The sequence below is a fragment of the Pleurodeles waltl genome, chromosome 12, assembly GCF_031143425.1.
Source record: "Pleurodeles waltl isolate 20211129_DDA chromosome 12, aPleWal1.hap1.20221129, whole genome shotgun sequence".
In the NCBI taxonomy this organism is placed as follows: Eukaryota; Metazoa; Chordata; class Amphibia; order Caudata; family Salamandridae; genus Pleurodeles; species Pleurodeles waltl.
In genome coordinates, this window is record NC_090451.1 from 52,853,388 (window position 1) to 52,881,353 (window position 27,966).

Sequence of the window (27,966 nt, forward strand, 5' to 3'; positions counted from 1 at the left end):
GGGGAAATACACTTAGAAAATATTCTGGGTATTTTACGTCTGCCAAATTTTCACCTAAAATATGTGATGAAGACAGATGCCCAATATTAAATGCAAACACAGTGGGATTCTATGTCAGGACCCGAGGCGAGGATTATGCAGTCCTTTCTTCATTTTTATTAAATACAGCAAGTTCAAACAAAAACTATTATAAAATACTCCAACTCCTATGAGGCCAACAACGTAGTCATGGAAACTATAAACCAGTCATAACAATATCAGAATATCCATATAAATGTCCGTCGGGTCCAGTCCTTCCTCTTTCTTCACTGCTGACCCGTCAGTTAAGTCCCTCACTTCTTCACATTTCTAAATTGTGTTGGGTTGCCGGGGGGTTGCCTTGTGTCAATTATGCTTAGCGTTATTACGATTATGTTTCTTGCATACTAACATCTTTGTTTCTGCAGCGTGCGCAGCCTACGGCCAGAGCGCACTTTTCAATACCACAGGGTCCAGTAGGTGGCGCACTTTCGTGCCGCACTCACTACCCATTGGGCGCATGGCAGGCCGTTTAAGCGCTTTTAGCAGCACGCAGCACTGACCTCCAGCGCACGATCGGGGAAAGGATCCGACTCTTGCCCTCAGGGTCTGCTGGATCGTTGTGCTTCCCCTCTAACCCTCGCTGACACTGCTAGCACGGTAAGCAGCAGGCAAGGCCTGCTTTACTAACGCCCTCGAAGGACAAGTGCGATCAATACAGGCTGTGACCTGTACAGGATGCCCTCTAAGGGCAACTCTGAAGAGACTGGGCCATCAATCGTGGCCCTTGAGCACCATCGAGGGGGCTGCCTGTTGTATAGTTACAGGGTGTGTATCTGGTGCTCTCACCCCAAGTAAACACACAATTAATAATATTGTTAAAGTGAGACTTCATATATTTGCAAGAATAAATAACATTGTTAAGAACACTTGCATATTTTTTTGCAAGGTATTCTGGAGTCCTTCGAGTACCATGCTTATGCCCCTAGCCTGGCAGCAGAGAAGGAGTGGCCTTCTCAGCACCACCTGCCTGCAGGGGTAGACAGACTCCTATTGCAGGCGTTTGCCAAGGCGCTGGCACCCTTGCAGGACAGTTAACAAGCTCATGGACCATGGTTTCGAACACCCCAGGCATCCTGGGGGACTCAGGGGCTGGGACCAGTGCCTCAACCAACTCTTTCTCTTCCAGGCCATTAAAACGCGAAGAGAGCTACCTGGAAGGCTTTGACAGAATATTGGAAGCCTTCTGTAACAGTGCGCAAATGCTAAACAATGTACCCTGCCGTGAGGATGCATTGCCCGGGGAGCTTGGCGGCATGGCCACCCCAGATGTGGATCCGGACCTGGAGTCTCTCTGATTCGGGGGGGGAGGTGATTCCGATGAGGAGGGCTCATCAGATGAGGGGTGCGATTCAGGCAGACCTTGGCGCTCAACTGCGACCACCTTGGGCTATGGTAAGGAGGAGCTGGAAGACACAAATATGTTTTATCCTGAAGACATTTACCATCCTAGGTCTTTGGAGTTGGTCCCGGATTCAAAGGTGGCTGCATACGTGGCCAAGGCAATTAGACACCCCTTGGACAAGGAGGTAAGGGCTCGCTTCCGCGTGGACTGCCGCAGGCCTGCTTTGGAGGGCAAAGTGGCAGCCACCGAAACTTGTATTTTTTTCACCAAAAACTTGTGGGATCCAAAGAAAGGGATCGTTCGCTCCCAGCGAGCTTGCCAGGACAAGTACTTGGACGTCTTGGGACTCCTAACCAAAATTACTGAGCTGGCGGAATCTTCCAGGCAGTGGGGGTTACCAATGCCAACAGACATAATTGCGGGCTGGGCACAGCAGGTGGTCTGCCTGCTTGGAAATGCTAATTGTGCCATCTCGCAGAGAGACAACGAGCTCTCCTAATAAAAATGTATCCCAAGCTTGGGGAACTATCCACTTCAGAGGCTGGCACAATTGCAAAAGGCAACCTTTTCGGGAACCCTTCGTAAAGGAACTCGGGATGTTTGTGGCAACCTTTTTGACGCTTGATAAAGCGCAATCTTCTATTAAGAAGATTTTCCCGGGGAAGATTTTCTATGGGGCCGGAAGAGGCAGGGGTCGCTCCTCCGGCCGCACCTTCCAGGCTGGCCCTCCAGAGCACAAGCCCGCTGTAAAAACAGCTGGAATTATGAAAGGCAGGGAAACTTCTTCCCCAACCAATGGGGCAGCAGGGGCATATCCAATTGGGCTGCAAGAGGAGGTGCTAATGCCCCAGGAGGCTCCAACCATAATCGGTACCCTTTTTTCCCCTCGAAGTCTGGGAGGGAGACTGAGACTGTTTGCACACAATGGAGACTGATCACATCCGATCCTTGGGTGACTGAGACAGTCAGGGGCTTTCACATAGAATTCTACGGCAATGGCACCCCAGTTCCAAAGGTGAAACTGCACCCTATTCAGTTCAACTTACAGAATTCTCAAATGATCGAGGCAGAGATACAGGAACATCTATCCAAGGATGCCTTCACCCAATCAAGCCTACAGCTGAGGGGTTTATTGAGCAATCTTTTCCTCGTTGAAAAGAAAGGCAAGGGCTTCTGTCTTGTAATAAACCTCAAGGAGTTCAATGAGTGGCTAGTTTATTGCCACTTAAAGATGGAGGGTATCCACCTCCTTTGAGACCTACTGCTGCAGGGCGATTGGCTGGTTCGCTGGGATCTCTAGGATGCATACCTGATGGTCCCCATCTTTCCTCTGCATCGTCGGTTCTTGCAGTTTCAATGGAAGGACCAGATATACGAGTTTCAATGTCCACCATTTGGCCTTTCATCAGCACCTTGGTGTTTCCCAAAGTTGCTGAAACCGATCGTGGAGACCCTAAGGACTCAGGGCATCAGACTGATAATATATCTCGACGATATTCTCCTGATGGACCAATCCCACTTGCAGTTGCTGGTCCACCTGAGCACGACTATTGCCTTACTTCAGGACCTCTGGTTTGTTATCAACAAGGAGAAGTCAATGTTGACCCCTTCACATTCAGTGATTTTCCTGGGGTTCCTAATAGATACCATACCAGCCACACTAAAACTCCTGGAATGCAAGAATTCCAAGATCAAGATGTAGCTCTCAAAAGTGATCAGGAGAGACAAGATCTCCCTCAGACAACCAGCGAGGATTGTGGGACTATTGTCATCCTCGATTCAGGCTATCTTTTCGGGTTCACTGCATCACAGAGCCCTACAGCGACTGAAGGCATCCCATCTCAGGAAAGGCCTCACATACTCAGAGCTGGTGGAGTTATCACTGGAAGGCAGATCGGAGATCCATTGGTGGAGAGATCACATGGAGGCATGGAACAGGAGAGCGACCTTTGGTGTCTCTTGCGGACATGATAAAAGAGTCCAATGCCATTAGATTGGGCTGGGGAGCGCGGTGCGGAGAGATCTCCATGGTGGGAAAATGGACAAAGGAGGAGCTAAATCTTCATAGCAACTGCCTGGAGCTTCTTGCGGGTTCATTCACGATCCGATCCCTGAATCAGGACAAGGTCTCCTGATGCATCCTTTTGAGGATGGACAACACTTCAGCAGTTCAGTATATCAACAGACTGGGGGGCACCTGGTCCAAGGCTCTGGTGGGGCTGGCCAAGGATTTCTGGCACTACTGCCTACAGAAGCAGATCTTGGTGACAGCGGAATATCTCTTGGGATCACTAAACATGGTGGCGGATTGGAAATTTCCGCTACCTCAAGGATTCCAGTGATTGGCAATTGGATCCTTCAATTTTCCATTCTCTAATGGATCAATGGGGACCCTGCAGCATGGATCTATTTGCATCCAGACTGAACACTCAGCTCCACAAGTACTTCAGTTCCAGGAGCGGAAGCAGTGGATGCCTTCCTGAAGGACTGGACAGAGGGATATGCTTTCCCTCCTTTTCTTCTTTTCTTCTGATCCCAAGGGTGGTAGCTCAGGTCCGGAGACAGAGAGCTTCTTTAGTACTAGTCACTCCGATTTGGAAGTCACAAGCGTGGTTCCCTACCCTGCTGAAACTTTCCTGAATGGAACCATTGAAGTTACCGGCCTCATTGGGGATCCTCTGGGATCCAGCAGGAAGCCCACATCCATTGGTGTTGCAGGGACATCTCATCCTCATGGCATGGAGGATTTCAGGAGATGATGGCAAGATATTGAGCTTTCGGAGAAGGATGGCAACCTCATCAGACAATCTTGGGCACCGGGCACGACAAAGAGATATGAATCAGCCTGGAACCGATGGCCTGTTGGTGTATGGAGAGGAACGTGGATTCCTGTGGGGGTGCCCATCACTCTTATAATCAATTTCTTGGCAGATCTTTACAATTCTGGATTGACATATCATACAATCAATTACTTCCGATCAGCCATTTCAGCAGGGCACCTGCCCATCAATAATTAACCAGTAGGGGAGCATGCCTCTGTGAGTAAGCTTCTGACAGGAGTCAGATTATCTAGACCTTCGGAACCCAGGTATCCAGGGTTATGGGATGTGAATAGGGTACTTCACCTTCTTTCATACTGGCAGGATAATCAATTCCTATCTAGGAGAGAGATTTCAGTGAAGCTGCCATGTTGTTGTGTCTTATTTTTTGCAAAAGGGTTTCAGATGTCCGGGCCCCGGGCATTACGATAAGGGTTTTCACCCCTGAAGGAGTTACATTTACAATTTCCAGATGGACCAAGACAAATACCAGGTCAGTATTGTACCCTAATTTTGATTCTTATCCTAAGCTTTATGTGGTGAGATGTCTTAAAGAAATAGAAATAGAATTGAAACGTTCCTTTACGATAGATAGGAATTTTTTTACTTACTCCACTTCGTCTATGGAGTAACAACACCTGACCCATATAGGGAAAGCAGGGACACAAAGGGTTTACGCACAAGGTTATTTCTTCAGTCTAAAAAAAAAAAAACAAGTATACGAGTTATTTGCTTACACTTAAACCATAGTACCTAACCTACATGATTATGAGCTCAAAGCGTTTGGAGAGACTGTGTATGATTGTAAAAAATACAAAAAAGTATTAAATGTATTAACTAAAAACTGTACACATAACAAAGCGGCGTACAAACCAAAAAAAACTGTTTCCCCATTTCAAGATGGCAATTAAAGCCGCACATAATTCAATGTTTCAGAAGTTCCGACAGCAAAACTGTCAATGGGTTGCAGTCAGCCTAAGGAGATTTGTACACTGCTTTCGTAGTGCAACGACACATTCCAAATGCTAATGAATGAAACTTTTTATTTTAACGAATAACTTGTCATTATGGATGCACAGTTTATAAAAAAAAATGAAATAAAATGTTTTCGGAGAATTCAAAAAGAATATAGCCATTCATTAATCAACTTCATTTTTTTAATATTCTTCAAAACTGGCGCGCAAAATAATTCTGATATTTGAGTCGTGTGTCACTCCTTCACAAATGATGAAATATGTTAAAGGTTTTGGCCTATTTCTGATATTTTAACTGAGATTCCTGCCCTCGTTCATGTGTGCCCGCCCCACTCAAAGATGGCGCCGCCGCTCTCCCTCCGGGCACTGCTTCCGCTCCCAGTGACAGCTGCTTTGTGACTGGTCCCTGGGAGTGGTGCTGTCTGAGCGCGAGCTCAGCCGGGCGGCCCGGGCCAGCGAGTGGCAGGAAGAGGAGCAGCCGCCGGGGAGGCTGGGGACCCGGGGAGGCGACAGCCATGGAGGCCCGGAAGAAAGCCGTGGTGGTGACCGGTGAGTGCCACGCAGCAGGCCGTGCACGGCCCCCTGCCCTGAGCTCTTTTGTCCTTGCTTCCGTCCAGCACTTCTTTGTTGGAAACCAAACAAGTGCAAAGGGGCTTAGCAAAGGATACCTGTTTGAGTTCCAAATAAAGTGCATTTAGTGTCCCTAATAAATAAGTACGCTATGTTTCGGGGTCGTCTTAAAACAGCTCTGGACCAAAATAATTGTCATTTTGGGCTGTAAATTAGATACTTTAGAGGTGTTTCACGAAACATTTGTAGTTAAATGCGATTTTTAAAGTCTTCGAAACGTGCATGCAAGGGGCAGGCAAAGTATGTTCAGTAAGGTTCTGAAGAAAGGTGAGTTGAAGTTGAACTACATATCATTTAAATTTAAATTGGAGTATGATGATGATAATGAAAGTATTGAAGTCCAAATAACTGACACTTAGGCTTCGATAAAGTACACTTTTTAAAGGAACAAATATAAAACTTACTAGACCCTTTGGGGCCCGAATAATGTACATTTTGTTGCAATGATAATAGATATTTTTAAGTTTTTAATAATAGTTATTTTTCTGTTCAAATAAAGTTATTTTGCCCCCATCATATTGGAATTCTAGTGTTTTTAATAATGGCATTTTTAAAATATATATTTTAGTTGCATGACGGACATTTTGTGGGTCCGAATTGATTCAATTAAAATGCAGTCTATAGACTTTAAAAGACACGAGATAAAAAAATAATATATTTTTACGGGCCATAAATAATATGTTCTGGGCCAAAAGATAAAATCAGCTCCATCAATAACGTTTTTAGAAATGAAACATGGAGGTACTTTGATTGAGATTCTGAGAGGATTGTTTTTAGTCAGAAATGATGGTGGATGCCAATCATCCTAAAACGTTAAAATGTTTTATTAACAATTTTTTTTAGGTAAGTGTGTTGCACAAGCCGGTTCTCTTGTTTTCTTTCGCTGCTTATTTGAAGTTGTAGCAGTTCCAATGAAGTTGGTGAGCAGAGGGTTTGTCAACTTAAAAATCAACATAGGAGATAGTTTCAGCCTCGTTTGAGAGGGTATGTTTAGCATAGGAAAGTTTATTTCTGCCTGTTGATTATTTTTCTGTAGGTTTGGGGATCCCAAAATGCTTAACTAGAGACTCTGCAGCCAAGTAGTACCTCCTTATGTCGGTGGTGTTGTGTGGAGCAGCTGCAGAAGTGTGAAGAGATGCTTGCAGGCAGAAAATCTATGTCTCCTTGATGTCGCAGACATCCTTGCATCTACCGCCTTTGACCGCGTTCTGGCAGCGTTTTATGGTTTGCATGTGACACACCCTTTTGGGCAGAATTGCAATACTTATAATTCCTGGCTTCATAAAAAAAGAAGCATTCAAGTAAGACCTTGTTAAGTTTTAACAATAACTTGGAGCACACCTTCTTCCAGAATTTATTATTTTGGCCATATTTTAATATTTTGCCCAGTCCCAAGGTGGACTACTTAAATCTGAATTTTAGTAGTGGATTATGTTTGTTTCAGTTGTCTGGTCTGGTGCAGAACAATGTAGCAGTTAAATCCTGATAAATACTTTATTTTCTTTTAAGGGTCTGCTGTGAACATGTTTCTGTCTTTCTTAGTTATCTGGCGATAAGACTTGTATGTAAAGTGCTTTTTTGTATGTTAGTTAATGATTCTGGTTCAAACCCTTCATACTTTGTAAGCCTCCGCCAAGCAATAAATTGAAATCCTTGTCTGAAAAGCGCTACATTAGAATTACTAAACTTCTTTTCAAGCCCCTTCTCTTCGAGAAGGCCTTGTTACAGTAGATGACAGTCTGACGTTGCATGATAACAGTGGTTACTCATTACAAAAGATCATCTGTGCAGTGGACATTGACCATTTGCACAGTGAGCAGAGCGTGGCGTACCAGCGTTTGGTTTGTTCTGAACAAATATGCTTTGCTTTGAACAAAAGCTGTATGCCATTTTTAAGGTCCGATATTATTTTTAAAGTTTTTTTCTCCCCATGGTTGCGGCCTCAGGCTAGGGTCATTCAGAATTCCATTCTTTCTCAATTTCTGCAGATAACCAGCTTGTCACTCTGTACTTGCATATGGAGGGTCTCAAAGATTTACATTCTCAACTTAACATAATAAAAATGCCTGGAGGGCCCATTTTAAATTTAGTCAACAGACAGTCTGATTCTAGGCCATATAAGTATCTCGCAGCTGAAACTGATAAACCGCAACACCACAAGAAAACAAATGAAAGCATTCATTGGTATAAATACAATATTTTATGCCCTGTTTAACGTCAGAAGTATTGTGATATCAGGGTAACAGAAAACGACCCGAATGTCTGTATTTGAGCATGTTCCCAGAAGGCACGCACTACTTCCAGACTCTACAGTGTCTGCGCGCCATCTCAAACCCAACGCTTCCCATGTTCTGTGGGCACAGGTAGAGGAAAGTGTTGCAAGACTCCCTTGTCTATATCAGTGTCCCAACCTGAACCTAAAACTGACTCGTGTAGTGAGCACAGTTAGCTAGCTGGACTGTGACTCATCTCTTGCACCACTTACAGGCTGCGAGCTATCGGCCATTACAGAGGTTTGAGTGGTTGCCAGGTTAAATCCCAGAGTAAGTCTACTGCCTAACAGCAGGACTGGTGTTTCAAAGCAAGAACTATCTGAGCCAGCAGCTGAAATTCTATTTAAAGTAAATGCCCTGCATTGCTATATTTTTGCTGTTTATCTGTAAAACCAATACAATATACGAACAAAAATAAATTGATATGGAGAGGAAAACAAAGTTTGCAATTGTTGACATTTGTGTAATTTCAGGATTTGGTCCTTTTGGGGAGCATACAGTTAATGCCAGCTGGATCGCAGTTCAGGTAACTTATTTTCCATTACTTTTTCAGAAGAATAGGGTAAGATATGAAAATAAATGTTTGTATGGCATGCTTCAAACTTTGGGTGATATTTGACCGTCTTTCTCTTTAGCTATCCACTTGAATCCTTCCATGTGAGTATCTGCAGGAGTTTATAACTAAGAATTGTCCCCAGTTATGCTTGCTGAGCTCTTACCACTCAGCCTGAATAAGGTGATGGTAATGTAAGTGTTAATTGGATACTGCAGTTACGCTGGATCTAAAGCAATGCACACAAGATTAGTACTGCTTTTCTGACATAGCTTTCATTCTTGCCTGCTGTGCCAAGGGACATTACTTCTGATTCTGTCTGAATAGAATGCTTCTGGCTTGCGTTGAACCAGGGTAAGCCTAGCAGTCGTGCCTGGTAGGCCTGAGCAACTGTTGAAAGTTTAAAGGCTTGGTTCACTACTTGGACAAACTGGCAAAGACTGAAACTGTATGGATGTAGTTCACCTTAGCCTTCTCCAGGTAGGAGCACTCTGAACCAGTTCTTACTGCTTCACAGAGGTTGTCTCTTATGGTCTCTTTTTAGCTCTGAACTACAAAATCTGGATTATGGAATCCCCTCTTAGTGGAATGTTCAATTAAAATAACGAGAAAACTACCTGTCCCACAAAGTGGAAGTCCATATGGTACACGTATACCCATCAGTTCCTCAGATGTCCCTTTCTATTTGTTTTATTCTTTTTTTCCTAAAACTAGGAATACCATTGAATGCAACTACATATCATCAGTCATAGAGAAAAGATGCAGTGAGTGGACATACTTTGTACAACCGGATTGTGGTCAGAATGAACAAACATGTAAATATTTCTCACCCTGTTGTGTGGTAGGAAGCTCATGACTGTCTCCACTATATCTGCCCTTCTCTCCAGGGCTATGGCTAATGCTTTTATGTCCTTTAATTTGGTTAGAATTTTCAAGTCTATAAATCATTTTATAATCTTTGAGGAGCAGTACAATGAGAATTTAACCTTTTCACTGACTGCCAGGTTTTCTGAGGAAGTCTATGCATTTTTAAGACAGATCTATGAGCCATAAGGGCAGTCACGGGTACCATTTTAAACAATGGCGTTCTCGATTGCTTAATGAGAGTCCACCTTAACTTTTGTGTTTTCTTGCACAATGCAGAAATCACTTTATTTGGCCTCGCCTTAATTGCTTAAATGTGTGATGGTTTGTTTTTGTATTTGCTGTGATCCCTTAAAGAGGATGGAGACATCATGGGACAAGACTTGATAACTAGTGGAGTCAGAACTCTTTTTTCCACTCATTTTAGGAGTTGGAGAAGCTGGGTCTGGGTGACTCTGTTGATCTCTATGTGTATGAGGTTCCAGTTGAATACCAGGTTGTACAGAGGATAATTCCAGAGCTGTGGAAAAAGCACACACCACAAGTGAGTAATATGGTTATAAGCACGTTCCTTTGACTGCCACTGTTTATCTGAGAGGTTTGATGCCAAAGAATGGATAGTTTTATTATGCACTTTTCATCTTGTCTGAGCTTTTCGTATAAGAAATGCGCAAATGGAGAAGCAAAACAATTTCAATATCAGAATTTACAGTTTCGGCCTGTGTGAATCCCAAGACCAATCTAATTCGTTTGGAGAGGATAGATGTTTCAGTCGTTTTACCCCCATTGCAATGTGAATTGATAAAAAATGTGAAGAATACAGAGTGATCTGTTTTTTTGTGTAATCTCATTTGAAGTACATGATCTTATAGACCAACAGCCCACGAAAGGTGAAGCACTCACTGGCTTCCTAGCTAGGTTTGCACTATATATAAATACCAACACATACATGCCTACATACATTGACAGTAAGCAAAGTAGGGTCAGGGTAGAAAAAAGCAGACCACCTAACCCTCCAGTAAAAGCCATTAAGGGATTTTGTCAATACCTTGAGTATATCCCAGAGTTTTTTTTATATTTGCATTTCTACCTCTGGTGCTTGTAGTGTCTTAGGTCCTCCCATGTGCTGTAGGGCTCCCCAGCTTATCCCATCAGGAATCTTGCTGTGACACTTCTAATGTTTTCCTACTGAAGATTCCAATCTTTAAAACTGAATCCCTCTTAGAATCCACTGTCTGAGAAGGTGGACCTCCTGATAAACAGTAAGTATGCATTTTTGAATGCCCCCCCTCCGATTTCTCCGTAGTAGCAAGTAGACAAATTTCCTTCCCATTGCCTCTACTGTTACTCTCCCCTAGTGTTTTCTCCAGCTAATTTCCCCACCAAAGCAGACAATCTTTTTCATCACCGTGGTTTTGGTGGATGAAGCATCACAGTGGCGGTAACCTGAATAAACCTGAGGTCGACAGGAGCCAGCAGGTAACTGGTTTGCTCATCTGTTTCACTCTGGGGTGCATTGATGATCCCACGGATTCACTACACAGCCACAACACTGGTCAATCTGAGGGGACCCAATGATAAAATACTTTTTTTATTTGCCTGTGCTAGATCTAACATCAAGCTATTATAGCTTATGTCCGATAGCAAGCAATCTTGCAAAACCTTTGCGGGAGAATAGAAACTGTAATAACTTATCTTTAACAGGAAAGCTGCAACATGGAAATGCCTTATTAACTGCCCTGCTCACTGAGGTTCATGGGCAATGAGTGCTTAGATTTGGACGTGGAAACCCCCAGCCAATCAAATCATCCACAGTTGATGAAGAATGAGACTGCCATACTTCCCCACCAAGCACAGCCCAGGTTCGCATGTGAATTAGCACTGCTATCTTTGAACACAAAGGTTCTTCAAGGTCCAACCAGTGCAATCCGAGTTTTGCCCAAGGGCTATACTAGTGTCACAAAAAGTATACGAAACTCAAAAGCTACTATAAAGGGGTCTTCCACCATGACCCAACAAGTACATTCTGGTAAATGATGCATTTGTTACTTAGGGACCACCCACCACATTGTTCCAAAGTGGTTATGCTTCAAAGACAACAGTAACGTGGGCTTGCGTGTCCATGCCCCAAAACTGTTTAAAAAACAGTACTTCAAAATATCTCATTAAGTAATATCTGCCCCCACCTTGACTATAGTGCCCTGAGTTCACTCAGAATATGCCAACTCGATCCTGACTTTCTGCCTGTTTTAACACTAGAGTTTAAGCTGTCAGTAATTTGATAGAGCATTTTGAGTTTCTTAAGGAAGTTTCTAGGTTAAACCTTCTAGATCTACTGAATACCCAAAGAAGCGACCTTTATGTTTTACGAATTTAGGACAATCAAGCCAATTCATGAAGGTATTGGTCCTTCAGAAGAGGAAAAGGAAACCCATTCCATCCGTCTGTATTATGAACTCTCATATGTCCCTCCCCTTTCTATTGCCATGAACACCAGCCATTGCTGGCCTATCCATGCCCTTCCTCTTTAGTGAAGGAACTCTCTTCATTTTTAGTTCTAAACATCATTAAGATATTTAAGGTACAAGTTACTTACCTTCAGGAAAGATCTTTTTGGTAAATACTCTTATCTAACTGCAGATTCCTCACCTTTTGAATATTTCCCAGGCATCAGACTGGATCCAGAACGTTTCTGCAGTATCTCTGTGTGCCAGTAGGTGGTGGTGTGCAGTTCTGTGCTGACCTCATTCCACCCTGACATCAGTTGTTATCTAGGCTATCCACGCCCCCAGACATAGAACCCAATAACAAATTGGTTTTGACCAGTGTATACATCTCTATACTTTGGAACTTTTTAGGTGGAAGAGTGTCCAGTTCACAGAATGGGGAGGGTTGGCTGGTTGGTGAGGAATCTGTAGTTAGAGTATCTACTAGAAAGAGCATTATCGAAGGTAAGTAATTTGTTTTCCCGATAGATACTTCTAACTGCTCATTCCTTACTTTTTGAATAGATACCAAAGCAGTAACCTCAAATGGTAAGTCTGTGAATTGGCTCAAACCAAAACGTTCTCTGAGGGCGATGTGGCCTAAAAGCCCATCACGACAGCCGTTGCTGTCCAGACAGTAATGCTTCATGAACTTGCGGAGTAACACCAATGCAGTAGCAGCAGCCATGTCTCTGGCTGAATGAACCCACAAAACTTCCAGCGACAACTTCTTGGCCAGTGTGAAGCATATTTTAATACAGAGCATGATCCACCAAGATATGGTCCATTTCTGCACTGCCTTGCCGTTCTTCGCTCCACTGAATCCCACAAAGAGCTCATCATCCAATTGCTATCCCTTAGTATGACCATTGTAAAATCTAAGAACCCCTTTAGGATCCAGCTGATGGAACCTACATGTCAGTAGGGTGATGTTTTGCCTGATGTCAAAAGGAGTCATCACTTTGTGAAGAAAGGAAGCTCGGTTTTGAGGACCAGCTTATCTAGGAAGAAAGTAGTCTATGGTGGCTTGATGGAGAGTTTGCAGCTCAGTCGCCCCAGCGCTGATGGTATGGTGATGAGGAACACCGTCTTGAAGGTGAGAAGCCGTACTGAGCAGATGGTCATAAGGAGTACACATCAGGAAGGTGAGGACCAAGTTAAGGTCTCAGTGAGACATGATAAAGGGAGTTGGTGGAAACAAATATTGCAAACCCTTCAAAAATGTCATCATAGTGGGTGATTTAAACAAAGGGGGCTGATACAGTGACCACAAAAAAGCTGACATTCACTCCTTAACTGTGCCCAAAGTAAGTCTTGCTGGGCTAGGAACAATGCAGAAAGCAGTACTTTGGACAACTTGGCTTGAAGAATGTATGATGAAACTACGCATGCCTTAACGCCGTCGGAACAACAACCATGTTGTTACCACACATGCCTTTACCACGCATGCCTTTACATGATTTTTCGTTGTAGAAGCATGCCTAGTAAAGGCATGTGTGGGAGCGGCATGTGTGGTTCTATCATACCTACCCCCCACCCGCCCAGAGGCGCAAAAGTACTCCACCCCTAAAACCTAAAAAAAAATAGCACAACCCCCACCCACCCCAAGCGCTTAATCCACCCACCCAGCCCTAAAACCTAAAAAAAAAAAAAGCACGTCCCCTACCCTGAAAGGCCCACCCCAAGCACTTAATCCACCCCACCCCTAAAACCCCCAAAAGAAAGAGCAACCCCACCCTAAAATACCCAACCCCCTGCCCTGCCCCTAAAAAAAAAGAATTAGCCCCACCCCCAAGCCCTTAATTCACCCCAATAGCTCGACCCTCCTACCCTAAAATGCCCAACCTCCTCATCCATTCCAAGTCCTTAATCCACCCCTCCCCCAAAAACTCCCCAAAATGCGCACCCCCCTACCCGTAAATACCCAGGCCATCACCCTGCCCCTAAAAAAGAAAAACAATAGCCCAACCTCCCCACCCACCCCAAACCCTTAATCCACCCCAAACCTAAAACCTAAAAAAAATAGCCCAACCCTCCTACCCTAAAATACCTAAGCCCTTAATCCACACCGCCCTTAAAAAAAAAAGTGCAACCCCCTGCCTTCAAATACCCAATTCCCCCACCCCAAGCCCTTAATCCACCCCCACCCCTACAACTTTAAAAAAAAATAGCGCAACCCCACCCTTAAATACCCAACCACCCGGCCCCTAAAAAAATAAATTAGCCCAACCCTCCACCCACCCTAAAACCTTAATCCATCCCCACCCCATAAACCTAAAATAAATAGTGCAACCCCCTACCACAAAATGCCCAAGCCCATAATCCACCCCACCCCTAAAATCTAAAAAAAAAAAAAAAAAAAAAAAACGACCCTCCCACCCATAAATGCCTAACCTCCTCACCCATTCCAAGCCCTTAATCCACCCCACCTCTAACCCCCCCCCAAAAAGTGCAACCCCCTACCTTAAAATATCCAGATCCCCCACCCGCCCCTAAAAAGAAATAGCCCAACCCCCACCCACCCCAAGCCCTTAATCCACCCCTAAAACCTAAAAAAAAAAAAAAGCGCAACCTTCCTACCCTAAAATGCCCATTCCCCCACGCAGCCGAAGCCCTTAATCCACCCCACCCCTAAAACCTAAAAAAATAAATGTGACCCCCACCCTAAAATACCCAATCCCCCCCCAAGACCTTAATCCACCCCCACCCCTACAATTAAAAAAAAAAAATGGTGACCCCCACCCTAAAATACCTAACCACCACAACCCTAAAAAAAAAAAATTACCCCCACCCCCCCAGCCCTTAGTTCACCCCCACACCTAAAACCTAAAAGAAATAGCGTGAGCCCCTAACCTAAAATGCCCCACCCCCCACCCAAGACAACCCTAGTCCATAATCCACTCCCAGCCCTAAAACCTAAAAAAAAAATAAAAAATTGTACAAACCCCCCCACCCAAAAATCCCCAAATCCCCCCCCACTCTCGGCCTTAAAAATAATAGCACACACCCCACCCTGAAAAATTAAAAAACAAAAGTAGTGCGACCACCCCACCCTAAGCTCTACCCTTAAAAAAAAAAGACATTCCTAAACACCTCCCACCCCGCCCCTAAAAAAAGTAGCGTATCACCCCCACCCACCCCAAGCCCTTAATCCACCCCCACAACCCTAAAAACTACCCCCAAACGCCACTTACCTCACCACTTCCTCTCCCGATCCACCCTGCCTTTTTCTGTGCCTTAACCATGCATATGAGTAGTTCAGCATATGTGTGGCTAAGGCACAGAAAAAGGCAGTCGTTGTTCCGGCAAGCGTGGTTACGCTTGTGTGGAAAACGTCCACGTTGTTCCCAACGTGTTGCTAGGACGTTTCCCTGGCTTGAAATGGGTCATTTTGATCAGTACCTCACCAAACCGCAAACGTGCCCCAGCGACCGGCGTATACTGAGTTTGTTGAGTTTCCTGGGTGCCAAGATGACATCTACCTAGGGAAGGAGGCTGAATGCAGTCAGCTGTTGCTGCTCAATCTCTAAGCATGGAAGTGAAGATTGAGCAGGGCTGAGTGCAGGAACCTGCCCTGCAGCTGCCACAGTAGATCCTCCTGAGCTGCCAGCCTGCTCAAAAAGTAGATGCTTATGCCCAAGGGTTCTGATTATCACACTCTCTGTGCCCAGTGTGATGCCACTGGGATAAGTTGGGCCCAGTCATGCACGATCTTCTCCAGAACTCAGGATAGGTATTGGCATACGGGAGTCTCAAATTCCACTCTAGGCAGAACGTATCTGCGAGAGAGAGCGAGACGCCTTGAAAACTCCAACATAGAAAAGAGGTGACATAGCACCTTCAGGTGGTGGCTTCCGGTCCTTTGACTCATAGTTTATTTCTGTGTTAGATTATGGACTTTTATTGTATCTATTTACATTATGTCTTTTATGTTGATTGGTTGTTTACTGTAGGGGTCTAGTGTTGTATGTTATTTATCATTGTCACCAATTTCTGTAATAAATATTTTCATTATATAAAATTATGAGAACCTACATTGCTTGAGGTTAATAATACATGAATGTATATGGATTGTGGACAGTCTATCACAATTTACTAATTTATAGTCCTATTTGACTTTTTGATTATCAATACTTTAGAAAAAAGAAAGAAAGAAAAGAATTGTTGTGCTCCGCTAGTACATTTTGTTTGGTTCTATTATTACGGTCTTTTCTATGAAAAACCGGAAAGCACATCAGGGCAACGATGTGCATTAGTGTATGAGCAGTACCTAACAGCATTTATACTTGGGTAAATTAGGAAATGTGCATTGATACTGTTGCTTAGTGTTGCCAAATGTGTTGTCTGTGAGCACCTGCACCAGCCTTCCTTAGATGGTGGGTAAGAAGTTCTTTAACACCAAGCAAATCCTCCTCTATTTCAACAATGCTCACATGCCCGGGAATTATTTATAGGGTGAGGAATGTAAGGTTACAAGTATCTACCAGAAATCTGTAGGTTTTATGTCATCTATGTGCAGATGTGTTGGGGGGGGGGAGGGGTAAAATAACCGCTGTACCAAAGTAGACTGGAGGATGCAGTGCCTTGGCCATCGAGGCGTGTTTTAGTTTTGATGCGAGTCTGAAAATTCTCAACCTAAATGTTGTCTCCATTAATTGTGTGCTCTGGTAATGTTATGTGGACCCTCACCTATTGCAGGATGTGCTGCGACATTTGTTGTCCCGGGACATCTTGTTTGAGGTCAAGGGCAACAAATTTTTATGTTTACTTTGTCCTTGGGACAAGTAGGCCCAACCCTCTGCAGCACAAACCCTTTGGCTGCCTGCAGTTGCGGTAATGTTTCCAAAAGATAATGCTGTTCGAACTTGTATTTATGGTTCATTATTTGAAAGTCTTCATTATTAGGGTTAGTGCTGTAAATAAATGTTTTAAGGTCACACTTCACTACTGACGTTGGTTCCAGTACAAAAAAAAAAAACGTGTATACACATGTTTGAAAAGTTTAGGCTATGAGGCTAAGTATAATGCTCCCAGAATGCTCTCTGATTAGATGCAAATGAAGTGTAATTTAGTAAAATGTGTTGATGCATGCTAGTATTTCCCAAAAATATTTCTAATTGAAAATCAGTGTAACCATTTTCAACACGATTATGGGAAGCATGAAAATAAACAAACACTGACAAAGCCAACTGATCTGACATTTTTCTAAGTCTTTTAGTTTCATCAATGCGTGTCTTGTTTTGACATGGCTTTTGTAACACTTTATTGTTGTGGGAGCTACCAGGCCCTCAACATTGTAACAAACAATGGCAAAAAAAAAAAAAAAAGGTTTTGAACTCTAAAAGCACACGTTGCCACCAGTGGCATAACAAAGGCTCAGCAGCCTCCCTCCAGGGGGCCCCTTCAGCACAGCGCCGGCCCTGAGTGGGTCTGGAGAGGGGGACTCCTCCATGTTCTTTGCAAAGGGGCACCCTCCAGTTTCATTACGTCACTGATTGCCACTGTAGTTCCCGACACTGAACAAAACGACTTTGTGTGCCAATATGCTCCTTGTGGAAGAGCAGAGTGCGATCACTCACAGTAAAGCCAGCCAAAAGAGAGAGAAATAGAAGTTTAATAAAAACAAAATGTCTTTGTTAACACCAGACCTAATTAGGGACCAAGACCCACATGTAGGTAGCTTTTTTGCATGTCGCAAACAGCGACTTTCTCTGTTTGCGACGTGCAAAAAGCACACTGCGATGCACAAACCCAGTTTTGCGATTCGTTAATCTGGTTACTGAATCGCAAAATGGGTTTGCGACCCCTTTCTAATTGCGACTCGCAGTGCAATGTAGGATTGTTTTGTGACCGCGGGCGCAAACCAATCGCAGTTTGCACCCATTTCAAATGGGTGCTAACACTTTTGCAAAAGGGAAGGGGTCCCCATGGGACCCCTTCCCCACTGTGAATGTCACTGTAAACATTTTTTCAGAGCAGGCAGTTGTCCTCCGGACCACTGCCTGCTCTGAAAAAGTGAAACGAAAACGTTTCATTTTTCGTTTTTGTAATGCATCTTGTTTTCCTTTAAGGAAAACGGGCTGCATTACCAAAAAAAACTGCTTTATTGAAAAGCAGTCACCAACATGGTGGTCTGCTGTCTCCAGCAGGCCACCATCCCTTTGAGGGCCGCCATTCGCAAGGCGATCGCAAATTGCGACCCACCTCAAGATTATTCATGAGGTGGGCATTTACGAAGCCCTTGCGAATCACAGATGGTGTCGGGGACACCATCCTACATTAGGATTGCGACTCGCAAATTGCGAGTCGCTCTGACTAGCAATTTGCGGGTCGCAAATCTGAACCTACCTACATGTGGCCCCCAATTCTTAAAGAAAGTCACAAAAGTGCACCTATGGTATCTGCCGTACCCCTATAAAATATTTGTGAACTGTATTTTAGCATGGGTAAATACGCATGTGTAGATTTGCTCATGTGAAAATCTATTGAGCATTTGCAAGTTCATTTTCCCTCCAGCCACTTTCTTCCCAACCCTGGAAGAAGTTCTAATTCTGCCATTGCAGGAGTAAATGTCCAACCTTTCTTATTATGGGAAAATATTAGAGAGAAGCTGGTGAAAATCTTTAAAACATGCAGGTTAGTAGGTTTGCGGACTCAAAGGCACTCCAGTCCTGGAACTATTGCTTACTGCTTCCTCCAGCCCCAGTATGCAGATCTGCAGAAAGGTGGCAAAATAAGGAAACTGCAATTATTCAAGCCCTACTATGGTAGTAGCCCTGGCATAATCAGAGAGGCTATTATCCGAGCTCTTACATAATGAGATTGCTGCCATAATTTGTTGCCACACTACATGGCACCAAAGGGACAAGTAGATATTTTTACAGGACAAGTAGATTTGAGAAGCAACCTGTCCCCTGGACAAGTAGATATTTTAATAAATTCCACACCCCTGGTAAGTGGCATGGAACTTTTACTTGAGTAAGTGGGTGAGGCTATGGAGATTTTGTGTGATTGCTTCTCTTTGTTCTTCCGTCGTGTGTTGTTCATTGCAGTGGCTTTTTATTTACTTTCTTGTTTGTATGTTAGAGGTGTGTTATGTCATCCTTGTTCCTATCTATCTATCTATCTATCTATCTATCTATCTATCTATCTATCTATCTATCTATCAATCTGTCTATCAATCTGTCTATCTATCTATATATGTGCTAGCCTGTCATCCACTGAGGAAGCTCGTCCCTTGCCTTTTTTTCCATGTGTTTAAGGTAGACCCCTTTAAAGAAGATTCTCGTATGTGTAGTTAATACCTGTTGATTTTCTGCATTGTCACCATTTGCATCTCTACTTGCAAGAAAAGGTGAGAAACAAAGTGCAGTGGTACCATCACTATCTTTGATCAAAATCTCTTTCTGCCAGTTTCACAGCCCCCATGGCTCCACTGCTGACACACCACACAATCTGAGTTTTGGCGAGCTTCAAAATCCTACTTTGACTTCGCTAGAGGTATCATAGATTCGCATAGCTCTTTCTTCATCTCCGGAGGGGACGCCTCTGGATGACTCACTTGCCTTCATTATTGAGCTATATTTCAGAAATGTTTTAATCCTTTTCCATCTAAATGTTTTTCTTTTCGAAGACTTCTTTGCTAATCACACCTTAACAAAAAAAAAAAAATGCCTGTTGTGTTTTATAAAAAAGTACTGGATCTCAGTGTTCTATAAGCTGGCTGGTGCCACGCCTGCTTAGAAGTGCTACACTGCCGGTCTTACTCAAGTCTCAGCCTAGATACACTCAGTACTGCAGACCCCCACATTGGGTAGGGGATATTGCAAACCTCTTCCCCCAAATTTCATTCTGATTTGTGCCGCCACCTACGTCCGCTCCTTTCTTGCTTTCGGAGCTTGTGGTCTTTCTGGATTGGCGGTCGCAGGATAAGATGCCGCGATGCCATGCTCATGGCAGATGGTGCTATTTACAAGCACTAAACAGCAGTAATGTAAAAGTAAGTGATGATGCTTAAATGCAGCTTCGGTAGCCCTGGGTGGAATTTGTAAAGGAGTTGAGGGGAGGTAGGAACCCCTGAGTGTGAACTGGGAACCTCTGGCTGGGATGCTTCGGTGAGGCCTGCATCCTTTCCTGCCTTCCCTCGCCTTGCTTTGAGTAATCTAACAGTGGGTCCTCACTGACCACGCTGCGACAAAGTTCCAACATGTCGGTAATGATGAGGGTTTGCAGGGGTATAGTTATTACACAGTTGAGTAGCAGCTTGGCAGGGTGTGTTTGGGTCAAACCTGCAGTTGTTTTCATACTTGACAGCCACACAGAATAAACATGAATTCCACTCAGCAGGCAATTTACAGCAATGATTGTCACAATTACTAAAGTTCCTCCTACCCCCAGTATCACATTTTCAGCAGTTGTTACCCTTGCGTGATCAGTGTCTTTCTTCTTCGCAGTTGGTCGTCCATGTGGGCGTGTCCAGCATGGCTACGACTGTCACTCTGGAGAAGTGTGGACATAATGTGGGCTACATCGGTTTGGACAACTCTCAGTTCTGCCCAGGCTCTCGCTGCTGTGTGGACGGCGGACCAGAGTGCATAGACTCAGTCCTTGACCTGGAAGCGGTCTGCCAGCGGGTCACGGCTTCCGAGCCAGGGGTCGCAGTTTCCATATCAAAAGACGCCGGCAGGTATGAGGCATGATCACGACAAATTGTTTTCAGACTGGTAAGGAAGGAAAAGTTATTTGTTAAGAATCCTAGCCTCCATCATTAGCGTACTCTCTTAATTCAGAAAGTAGAATACCTCTGCGCATGTGCAGTGTACTGGAACACTTTAAATAGCTTTCCAAATTGAAAGCAACCCCAGCAAGCAGATTTGTCTATGTGAGGCAACATTTTCTGTCTTTTGTCGCATGCAATCAGCCAAGTTAGAGATGGGATAACCCTTTTGATTTATTCTCCATTGGAGCATTGTGTTTCAAAAGAGAAAACATAAAATCTTACCCCTCTACTCCATGTTTATAAAGTGGAAAACTGTTCTAGCTTCTCTGAAGAATTCTGGAATGTGCTGTTTTCCAATTGTCGAGCAAGGAAACGGTACAAGTCAAGTTGGCTGGTTGGGTCATTCCTACTGGGTCCAGATGATGTTGGCATGCAAGGTTTGAGTCTGATTGTCCTCTCCCCCGTGGAATTGCATCCTCCAAGGAAGCTTATTACCACTCAGTGCATTGCGGTTACCTTGGACCTTTGTGAATTTGATATTGACAACTGATATGCATATTTGAAGAGTGGTGGGAGTTGTCTGTTCTGACCTGTTAACTAACACAGTTTGTTAAGTGCTACTTCCACAAAAATGCTTCTTAGTGGTTTATTAAATAATGGGAGGCTTGCATCATTATTGGTTTGAGTTATGCTCGAGGACATCCTGGAGACTGAGTTCTTGTTTATAATTGGCCCTTTCGTAAGACCTGAAATAAACTATTAGATTCTGTCGGTAGAATCAGCATCCCACCTGAATCACTTCCATTCAAAATCCTTCCTCAGAACTGACAAAAGCGGTCCTTTAATGTGTCCTGTAAGATCACCAGACAACTTTTTGGGTTAGGCATTCAGTCACCAAACCTTTTATTTTTTATCTGGTAAAGAGAATTCCTGAATGCTGAAAACTGCACTACCAGCATTTAGGGTTCTGCGTCTGACACAGGTGCAAACACATCTCTGCAGCCTATTGAAATAATAGATACGGTTGCACGACCCCTGCGCTACCATACATCACAAACTTAAATGTGATCGTGTGCTGTTTGGATTTGGGGAGGACAGTGATTAGTTTTAACTGTGGTATTTAACTCGCCACGTGTTCCATGCGGGATGCTAATTCACCGTCCATCTAATGTCTCTACCTTGGATGGCATTGTATATTAAAAATGGGTCAAAACAAGGGGTGTGTAGTGTTCTGAATTCTGATGATTCGCATCTTCAGGAATCAACTTTGTGAGCTTTTAGATGGGACAAAAAAGGGCAGATTCGGTGCAGGGGAAACGAGGTTATGCTGCAGCAAAGGGCAGCGAGCTGTCCCCTGCCCCGACATCCTCTCTACCCGTCTCTCTTCGGCTTTGCCAGGCCCATGACCACATGGGTTTTAAGTGGACACCAGCATGTGTAAAGGCCAGAGATGAAGTGCACACAAAACAACATGCCTGTCTCCTTCCATGGGTGCTGCTATGAACCCTCACCTGAGCAGTCCCATGGTGCCCCTCAGTACTCCCAGGAGTTGTTCTCAGTTGCCCCATAGCAATTGCACCCCAGCATCCCGAGCCCCACTCCCCGAGTCTGTCCCTCACTTTCTGCTTCTCCAACCCTTTCACCTCTGCGAGGGGTGCTCCCAGCTAGCCTCCTCGAGATCTACTTGTGCCAGGATGTCAAGCCCAGGGGATACCCTGTGCTTGCAAACCCGGCCTGCAGCTGGGCCAGCCTTTTAAAACGTGGCGGGGGAAACTTCGCCAGAAGGAAGTTCCTGAGTTTGCTCGATCTGTCCTCTAGTCAAGGCGGTAGCTAGCCTGATGACACAGCTCTTTCTTGCTTATGCCAGGTATACTTGGAAAAAGCTGGAAGGTATGCCTGCGCGCACATTGCTCTCAGTAACCTGCATGGGTACAACCTCTCTGTACATGCTTATTATACATTTAGCCGGTGCACAAGGACAGTTTTTGAAAGGGGTGCGGAAGTGGCCATCATTCGAAAACAAGGGAGGTGGTACATGAATTTGGTCCATGAAAAGAAAGTAGGTGCATTTTTGGTTATTGATCGAGCATGGGGAAACACTTGTGCATTTAAGGTATCTAAGCAAATAACTTAACCACCAAGTGAATTATGGGGAACATGGTCCATAAAATGCGCCGTTCCTTGCAGCCTTTGCAAAATATTTGGAGGCATGCTGGGATTTGTGTCTGAGTGTCCCTGTATATGTCTTATTGTAATTGGACACAAAACTCATTTTAAATATGTAAGGCCGGAATAGGAAAATAGCAGCCACTCAAGTACCACACCCTCCATGCAGGCTTGCTTGCCACTTGCAGAGCTGCGGGAGGCAGCCACACAGAGAGCCTAAGTGCTAATGATTTCAGCTGCTGAAATGGCCAACTCATCCCATTTTCTCCCCGTTTTTTATTCCCAGGTACCTGTGTGATTTTACGTACTATACGTCCTTGTATGAAAGCCACGGCCGTTCGGCATTCGTGCATGTGCCGCCACTAGGGAAGCCCTACACGGCGGTGCAGCTGGGCCGCGCTCTGCAGACCATCATTGAAGAGATGATCAAAGTTCTGGAGCAATCAGAGAATACAATCAACTGCTGCCACGAGTACTGAACTTGGGCTAAGTGCCTTCCGTTTGCACTTCTAGAATATATCCTGCTGCAAAAAGAAATGACCTTTAAAACACAGAAAACAAAAGGACATAAATTAACCTAATTTTACAGACAAAAAAAAATCGATGATCTGGTTTCTCAAAGGATTGATTAAAAAAATAATAATCACAAAACAGCTTCGGCCCTGTGTCTCTCTCTAGAGCAACAAGTGAATCTGAAACTTTGCCCTTTTCTCTACTCTTTGAGAACTGTTTAATGAAAGAAAGTTCAATCGCGAGGAGAGCGGTGGATACAAAAAGATGGAACCGAAGAAATGTGTGGATATTTATCCAGCTTGTTGCTGAAAGGGTTTTGCTAAATGTAATGCACAAATCCTGGCTTGTAGCAGTTAAGAAGGTTTTGTGAGTCATACGTGATGCTTTTTAGGCGGAAAGAATGCGACCACTATTGGAGAATTTGTTATCTTCAAGATAATACCCAGTCAAATGTAGAATATTTCTAACTGCAATGACTACCTGTCACTAAACATTTAAATGGAGTGTCCTTTGCAGGAAATACATTAAATCAATTGTAAGTTTGGTTTTGGTGACTATATGACCACAGATGCCTTTTGCTATTGCTTTCTGGATTTGGTGGCGTGAGATGAGAGTAAAATTCAGCAGCACATGTGATGATGGAGCGTAACACCGAAGAGCTTGACAGTGCTCAGGAATAATATTTTAATAAAAAATGTAAATAAAACATGTATAGTATTAACACAATGAGTTACGCAATGTCTGTCAATATACTTCAAGCATGGTTCTGTTAAGTATTTGTTTCTTTATTGAATGAAGGTATTGAGAATTAACACTTGTAGGCCCCTGATTTTACACAAATGTGTGTGAACCTTAGCTTTGCTTTTCTGGAGATTGTGCACAAATAGGAAGTGCTTTTTAATTTTATGATGGGTGGGACAACCTGGGACTTTCCGGGCCTACACCTCATGCCACGTAACTAGCAATCCATTTATAACAAACATTGGCAAAGTCTATGGGTTTGACAATTGTATTATGTGTACACATACTTTATAAACGTCAAATGCCTGCTTGTTTGTAAACTGGAGAGTGAACACAAAGAAAAGCTTCTGAAAAATGTATGCCACAGAAACAAGCATTGCAAAGCCTTTGTGACCTATTGACTTTGTCCCTGTGTTTTACACATAATGATTTCTGACCGTGCTGTACAGCATCAGCAAAAGAAGAAAGGCTTGATGACTTGAGCATGCATGCATCGTGACGTCATGTGGCCATGTCCTCCTGTAGGTGTGTTCATGCGTCACCAGGCATGCGCATTCCTACTGCATGATGCTGGTATCATTTTATATTTTTTTTTATTTAACAATCCAAGATGGCCTCTTTGAGCCATGAACTGAAAAAATGCATTTTAACAAAAGCATATATTTGAAAGAGGAGTGACCAGCAGCAAGTAAAAAAAAAAAAAAAAAAGTTTGGAAAAAGTATTTTCCTTATTGAAAGGGATGGGGGAGCAACAAAGAAGCGGATGGGCGGAAGCAATAGAGAGTGAAAACGGACAAACCGCATGCCAGTGTGTGGGAAGAAGAGAAAAATGTGAAGTGCATGGAGGGGGAGTATTGAACTGGAAACACAGAACACAAGTGAGAGAGCAAGTGGGGGTATGGGAGGGAGCAAGATGGAGCACAGATAGGCCCCTATTTGTGGGATAGGGACGCAGCACACAAAGACAGCTGGAAAAAACATGCACTCTCACAGAGTGCAAAAACAAAAAGGTAGTGCCATAAATGTGAGCATGGGAAGAGGCTGTGTGAGGGATGCAAATAAGAAGAGGAAGGCGAGCCATCAACTTGGAAGCAAGCAATGAGAGCAGCAATAAAGCCAAACAATATTAAGTGATGGTTGGGTGCTAACCCACTCTGGGTTTTTGGAATGGGCCTAGGCGTCTTTCGCAAATAGCTACAAGCTTCCAGACTGACAGCTAAGAGCTGTCAGCATGCGAGACCTAAATAAAAACTTGTGTTCTTTTGTATAGTGTACATTGTTATATAGCATACATTTTTTTCTGTAGCATATTAATTTAGAATGTAAAATGTTACTCCAAGGTGTCTACTAGGTTTATAATCCGCAAATGGTGCAGCAGCACTGCATGTGAGCATTGAGAAGACCTTCTGACAATTTGATGCTACAGAAGATAAAGCAACCTATTTTTTTTAGTTCCTTGTTCGAAAGACCTCTTGTGGATCATACAAAAATGTTACAGTGAGCTAAAGCCCGCCCAGTGTCTCCTATTGGTTGGTCTTATCCCGCGGCTTAACTTCTTCTTCTTCTCGTGTTTGTCCCTCCCCAGGAGTATTACTGCTCCTGCCAGCTTCCACTGCTCACATTCAGGGAACTACTTTTTTCCTGTTCTTTCAGCACTCCATGAGTTCAGGTCTTTTTCTTACTCTTTTTCCGCGTTTGCTGCTTCCCCACTCAAATACGCTCCCTCCTACCCATGCCTCAATCAGCTTTTCAATTTCTTCTCCCACTTTGTCTTTTGGCTTTTTTCCTCCATTGTTGCTTTCATGCCCACTCTCCATTGCAGTCCCCCCTCGACTTCTCCTCTACCCAACCTTCTGTTGCTCACCATCCATCCCTCCTGTTGCAGTCCCTAAAGAAACATTTTTTTACATTGTTTTCAATGTACAATCGTTTGCATGGCACTGATGCTGCCCAGCTGCTTTGGTTTTGAAACAGGATTTCGCAAATATTTACTTTTTTTTAAATTAATTTTTTTGGAGCGTGTACAGCTCTAAGTAGTGTCTGCCATATTGGAGCAGTAAATAAAAATAAAAAAAATTGCAGCCGCATCTTGCGGTTGGCGTGTGCATGCGTGGTGGTGCATTTGTCATCGTGCTAGGTTGCCAGAGCATTATGATGCTTAGGTGTGTGTACATATCATTGTTGTTTTTTTTCTTTTTGAAGATGCGTTAACAAAAAAGCATTGCCAAAGCCAATCGGTTGAAGAATGCAAGACGTACTGGATTTGCCAATGCTTTCGTTTTTTAGATGCTTTGATCAGGGCTCAATTCTCAATGCTCCTGGTCGCCTCTCATGCATTGTATTAGAGGCAAGAGGAAACACCCAAACATTGAATTGATAAATTTGAAGACTAAAATACTGCTTATCACTGATCCATAATGCGATTAACAGTGCCTGTAGTCAACGGCGAAAGGATCTGGAGCAAAAGATGCTGAAGGATTTTGACCTAAGCACCATAAAGGTAAAAACTAGCCAGCAATGGCAAAACCAGTAAGTCTTTCCTTCAGGGCCTATTTGCTCTACCAGTGGGTTTTAGATGTACTGTACAACAGTGGTTCCCGACCTTTTGACTTCTGTGGACCCCCACTTTATCATTATTGGAGCCCGGGGACCCCCACTGAATCTTTATTGGAGTTCGAGGACCCCCCCCCCCCCCCACTGAGTCATTACTGAAAGCTGGGGACCTAATATGTTAATATTATTTAATTTTCTAAGCAGTCGCAGACCCCCTGAGGAGGCTTCGCGGACCCCCAGGGGTCCCCGGACCACAGGTTGGGAACCACTGCCGTACAGCGTCCCTGATGCAAAACAACCTCTGGGGCAATGCAATCCAGCTTTGTTCCTTTGATAAAGCCAACACGAACCGCTTCTGCAGGTGCTTGATGGTGACATATCTGCCTTTGGTGGGCCCTCAACGAGCATAACCCCGGATTTGCCCCATTGGAAACTTTGATCTCTAAAAAGTAGATCAAATTCCAAGGTAGACATTTTGACTGGTGTAGCTTACTAGGTGTAGCAGACGTCTGCTCTGCTCCATTGTGGTTGGCTTGAAATTTAACCTAAGACCCAGTCAACCACAAAGTGATACATTAAATTGTCACTTTACATTTTCTAGGTGCCTTTTGCTTCTCCAGTTCTCCTCTGGTTTTGATTGTTTTGCTCTCTTTTTTTATGCTAAAGAAATTTTTCTCTTGTTCAAAACTGGTTTCGTAATTTTATTGTGTTGTTTTCTTGACACTAAGATTGTTCGTACTGAGCTTAACTGTGGGAAATTGTCTGTGGCTTATGTGACAGCTACCAGGGATTGAGCAGCCATTCTGTTAGAATAGAGTTTTAGCCTAGCCAGATTGTATTTGTGTAATTGGTAGAGGTCCCTCCTCCCAAATTAATGTCCCTATTTCTGACAAGAATGTTGTGCATGGTACATGAGCATCACACCGAATCCCTATATACGGCAGCATAAAACAGTGTATCATACCCAACACCACATCACACCCTACCACACAACACTGTCCTATACAATGCAACTTTTCAACATATGGCCCAGGGACACTATTATAAGACATTACTGTATGAGGCAGAAATACTGTACCTATCCTCTCGACGACATAGCATATCATGATCCCCTGTATCACACCACACCATAATATGTTACACCTTCTCAAACCCTGTCACACTATATGCAACAGTATAAATCCATGCAAGTGAATAACACATCAAAACGTACCAAACTGCACAAATTGCACATCTAGCCACATAAGCCCAA

General features: G+C 43.8%; 1 protein-coding gene across 2 annotated transcripts; it reads left to right on the forward strand.

Moving 5' to 3' along the window:
• The first annotated feature begins 5,602 nt into the window (after nt 1–5,602).
• On the forward strand, nt 5,603–24,146 carry PGPEP1 (pyroglutamyl-peptidase I). 2 transcript variants are annotated; one of them, XM_069216785.1, is made up of 6 exons: nt 5,611–5,765; nt 8,593–8,645; nt 8,755–8,776; nt 9,964–10,080; nt 20,476–20,708; nt 23,194–24,146. In XM_069216785.1, exons 2-6 carry the CDS (start codon nt 8,623–8,625, stop codon nt 23,384–23,386), a joined length of 588 nt encoding a protein of 195 aa, XP_069072886.1. In that variant the 5' UTR covers nt 5,611–5,765; nt 8,593–8,622; the 3' UTR covers nt 23,387–24,146. The 2 variants fall into 2 exon arrangements, with proteins under 2 accessions (XP_069072887.1, XP_069072886.1); XM_069216786.1 differs by lacking the exon at nt 8,755–8,776 and having other exon boundaries at nt 5,603–5,765.
• Nucleotides 24,147–27,966: the final 3,820 nt, after the last annotated feature.

Excerpts from the sequence above, each read along its gene's own strand:
- PGPEP1 (XM_069216786.1), top strand. The coding sequence starts at position 5,732 with ATGGAGGCCCGGAAGAAAGCCGTGGTGGTGACCG. Across the intron at positions 5,766-8,592 it reads GAAAGCCGTGGTGGTGACCG|GATTTGGTCCTTTTGGGGAG; the intron begins GTGAGTGCCACG and ends GTGTAATTTCAG. Across the intron at positions 20,709-23,193 it reads ATATCAAAAGACGCCGGCAG|GTACCTGTGTGATTTTACGT; the intron begins GTATGAGGCATG and ends TTTTATTCCCAG.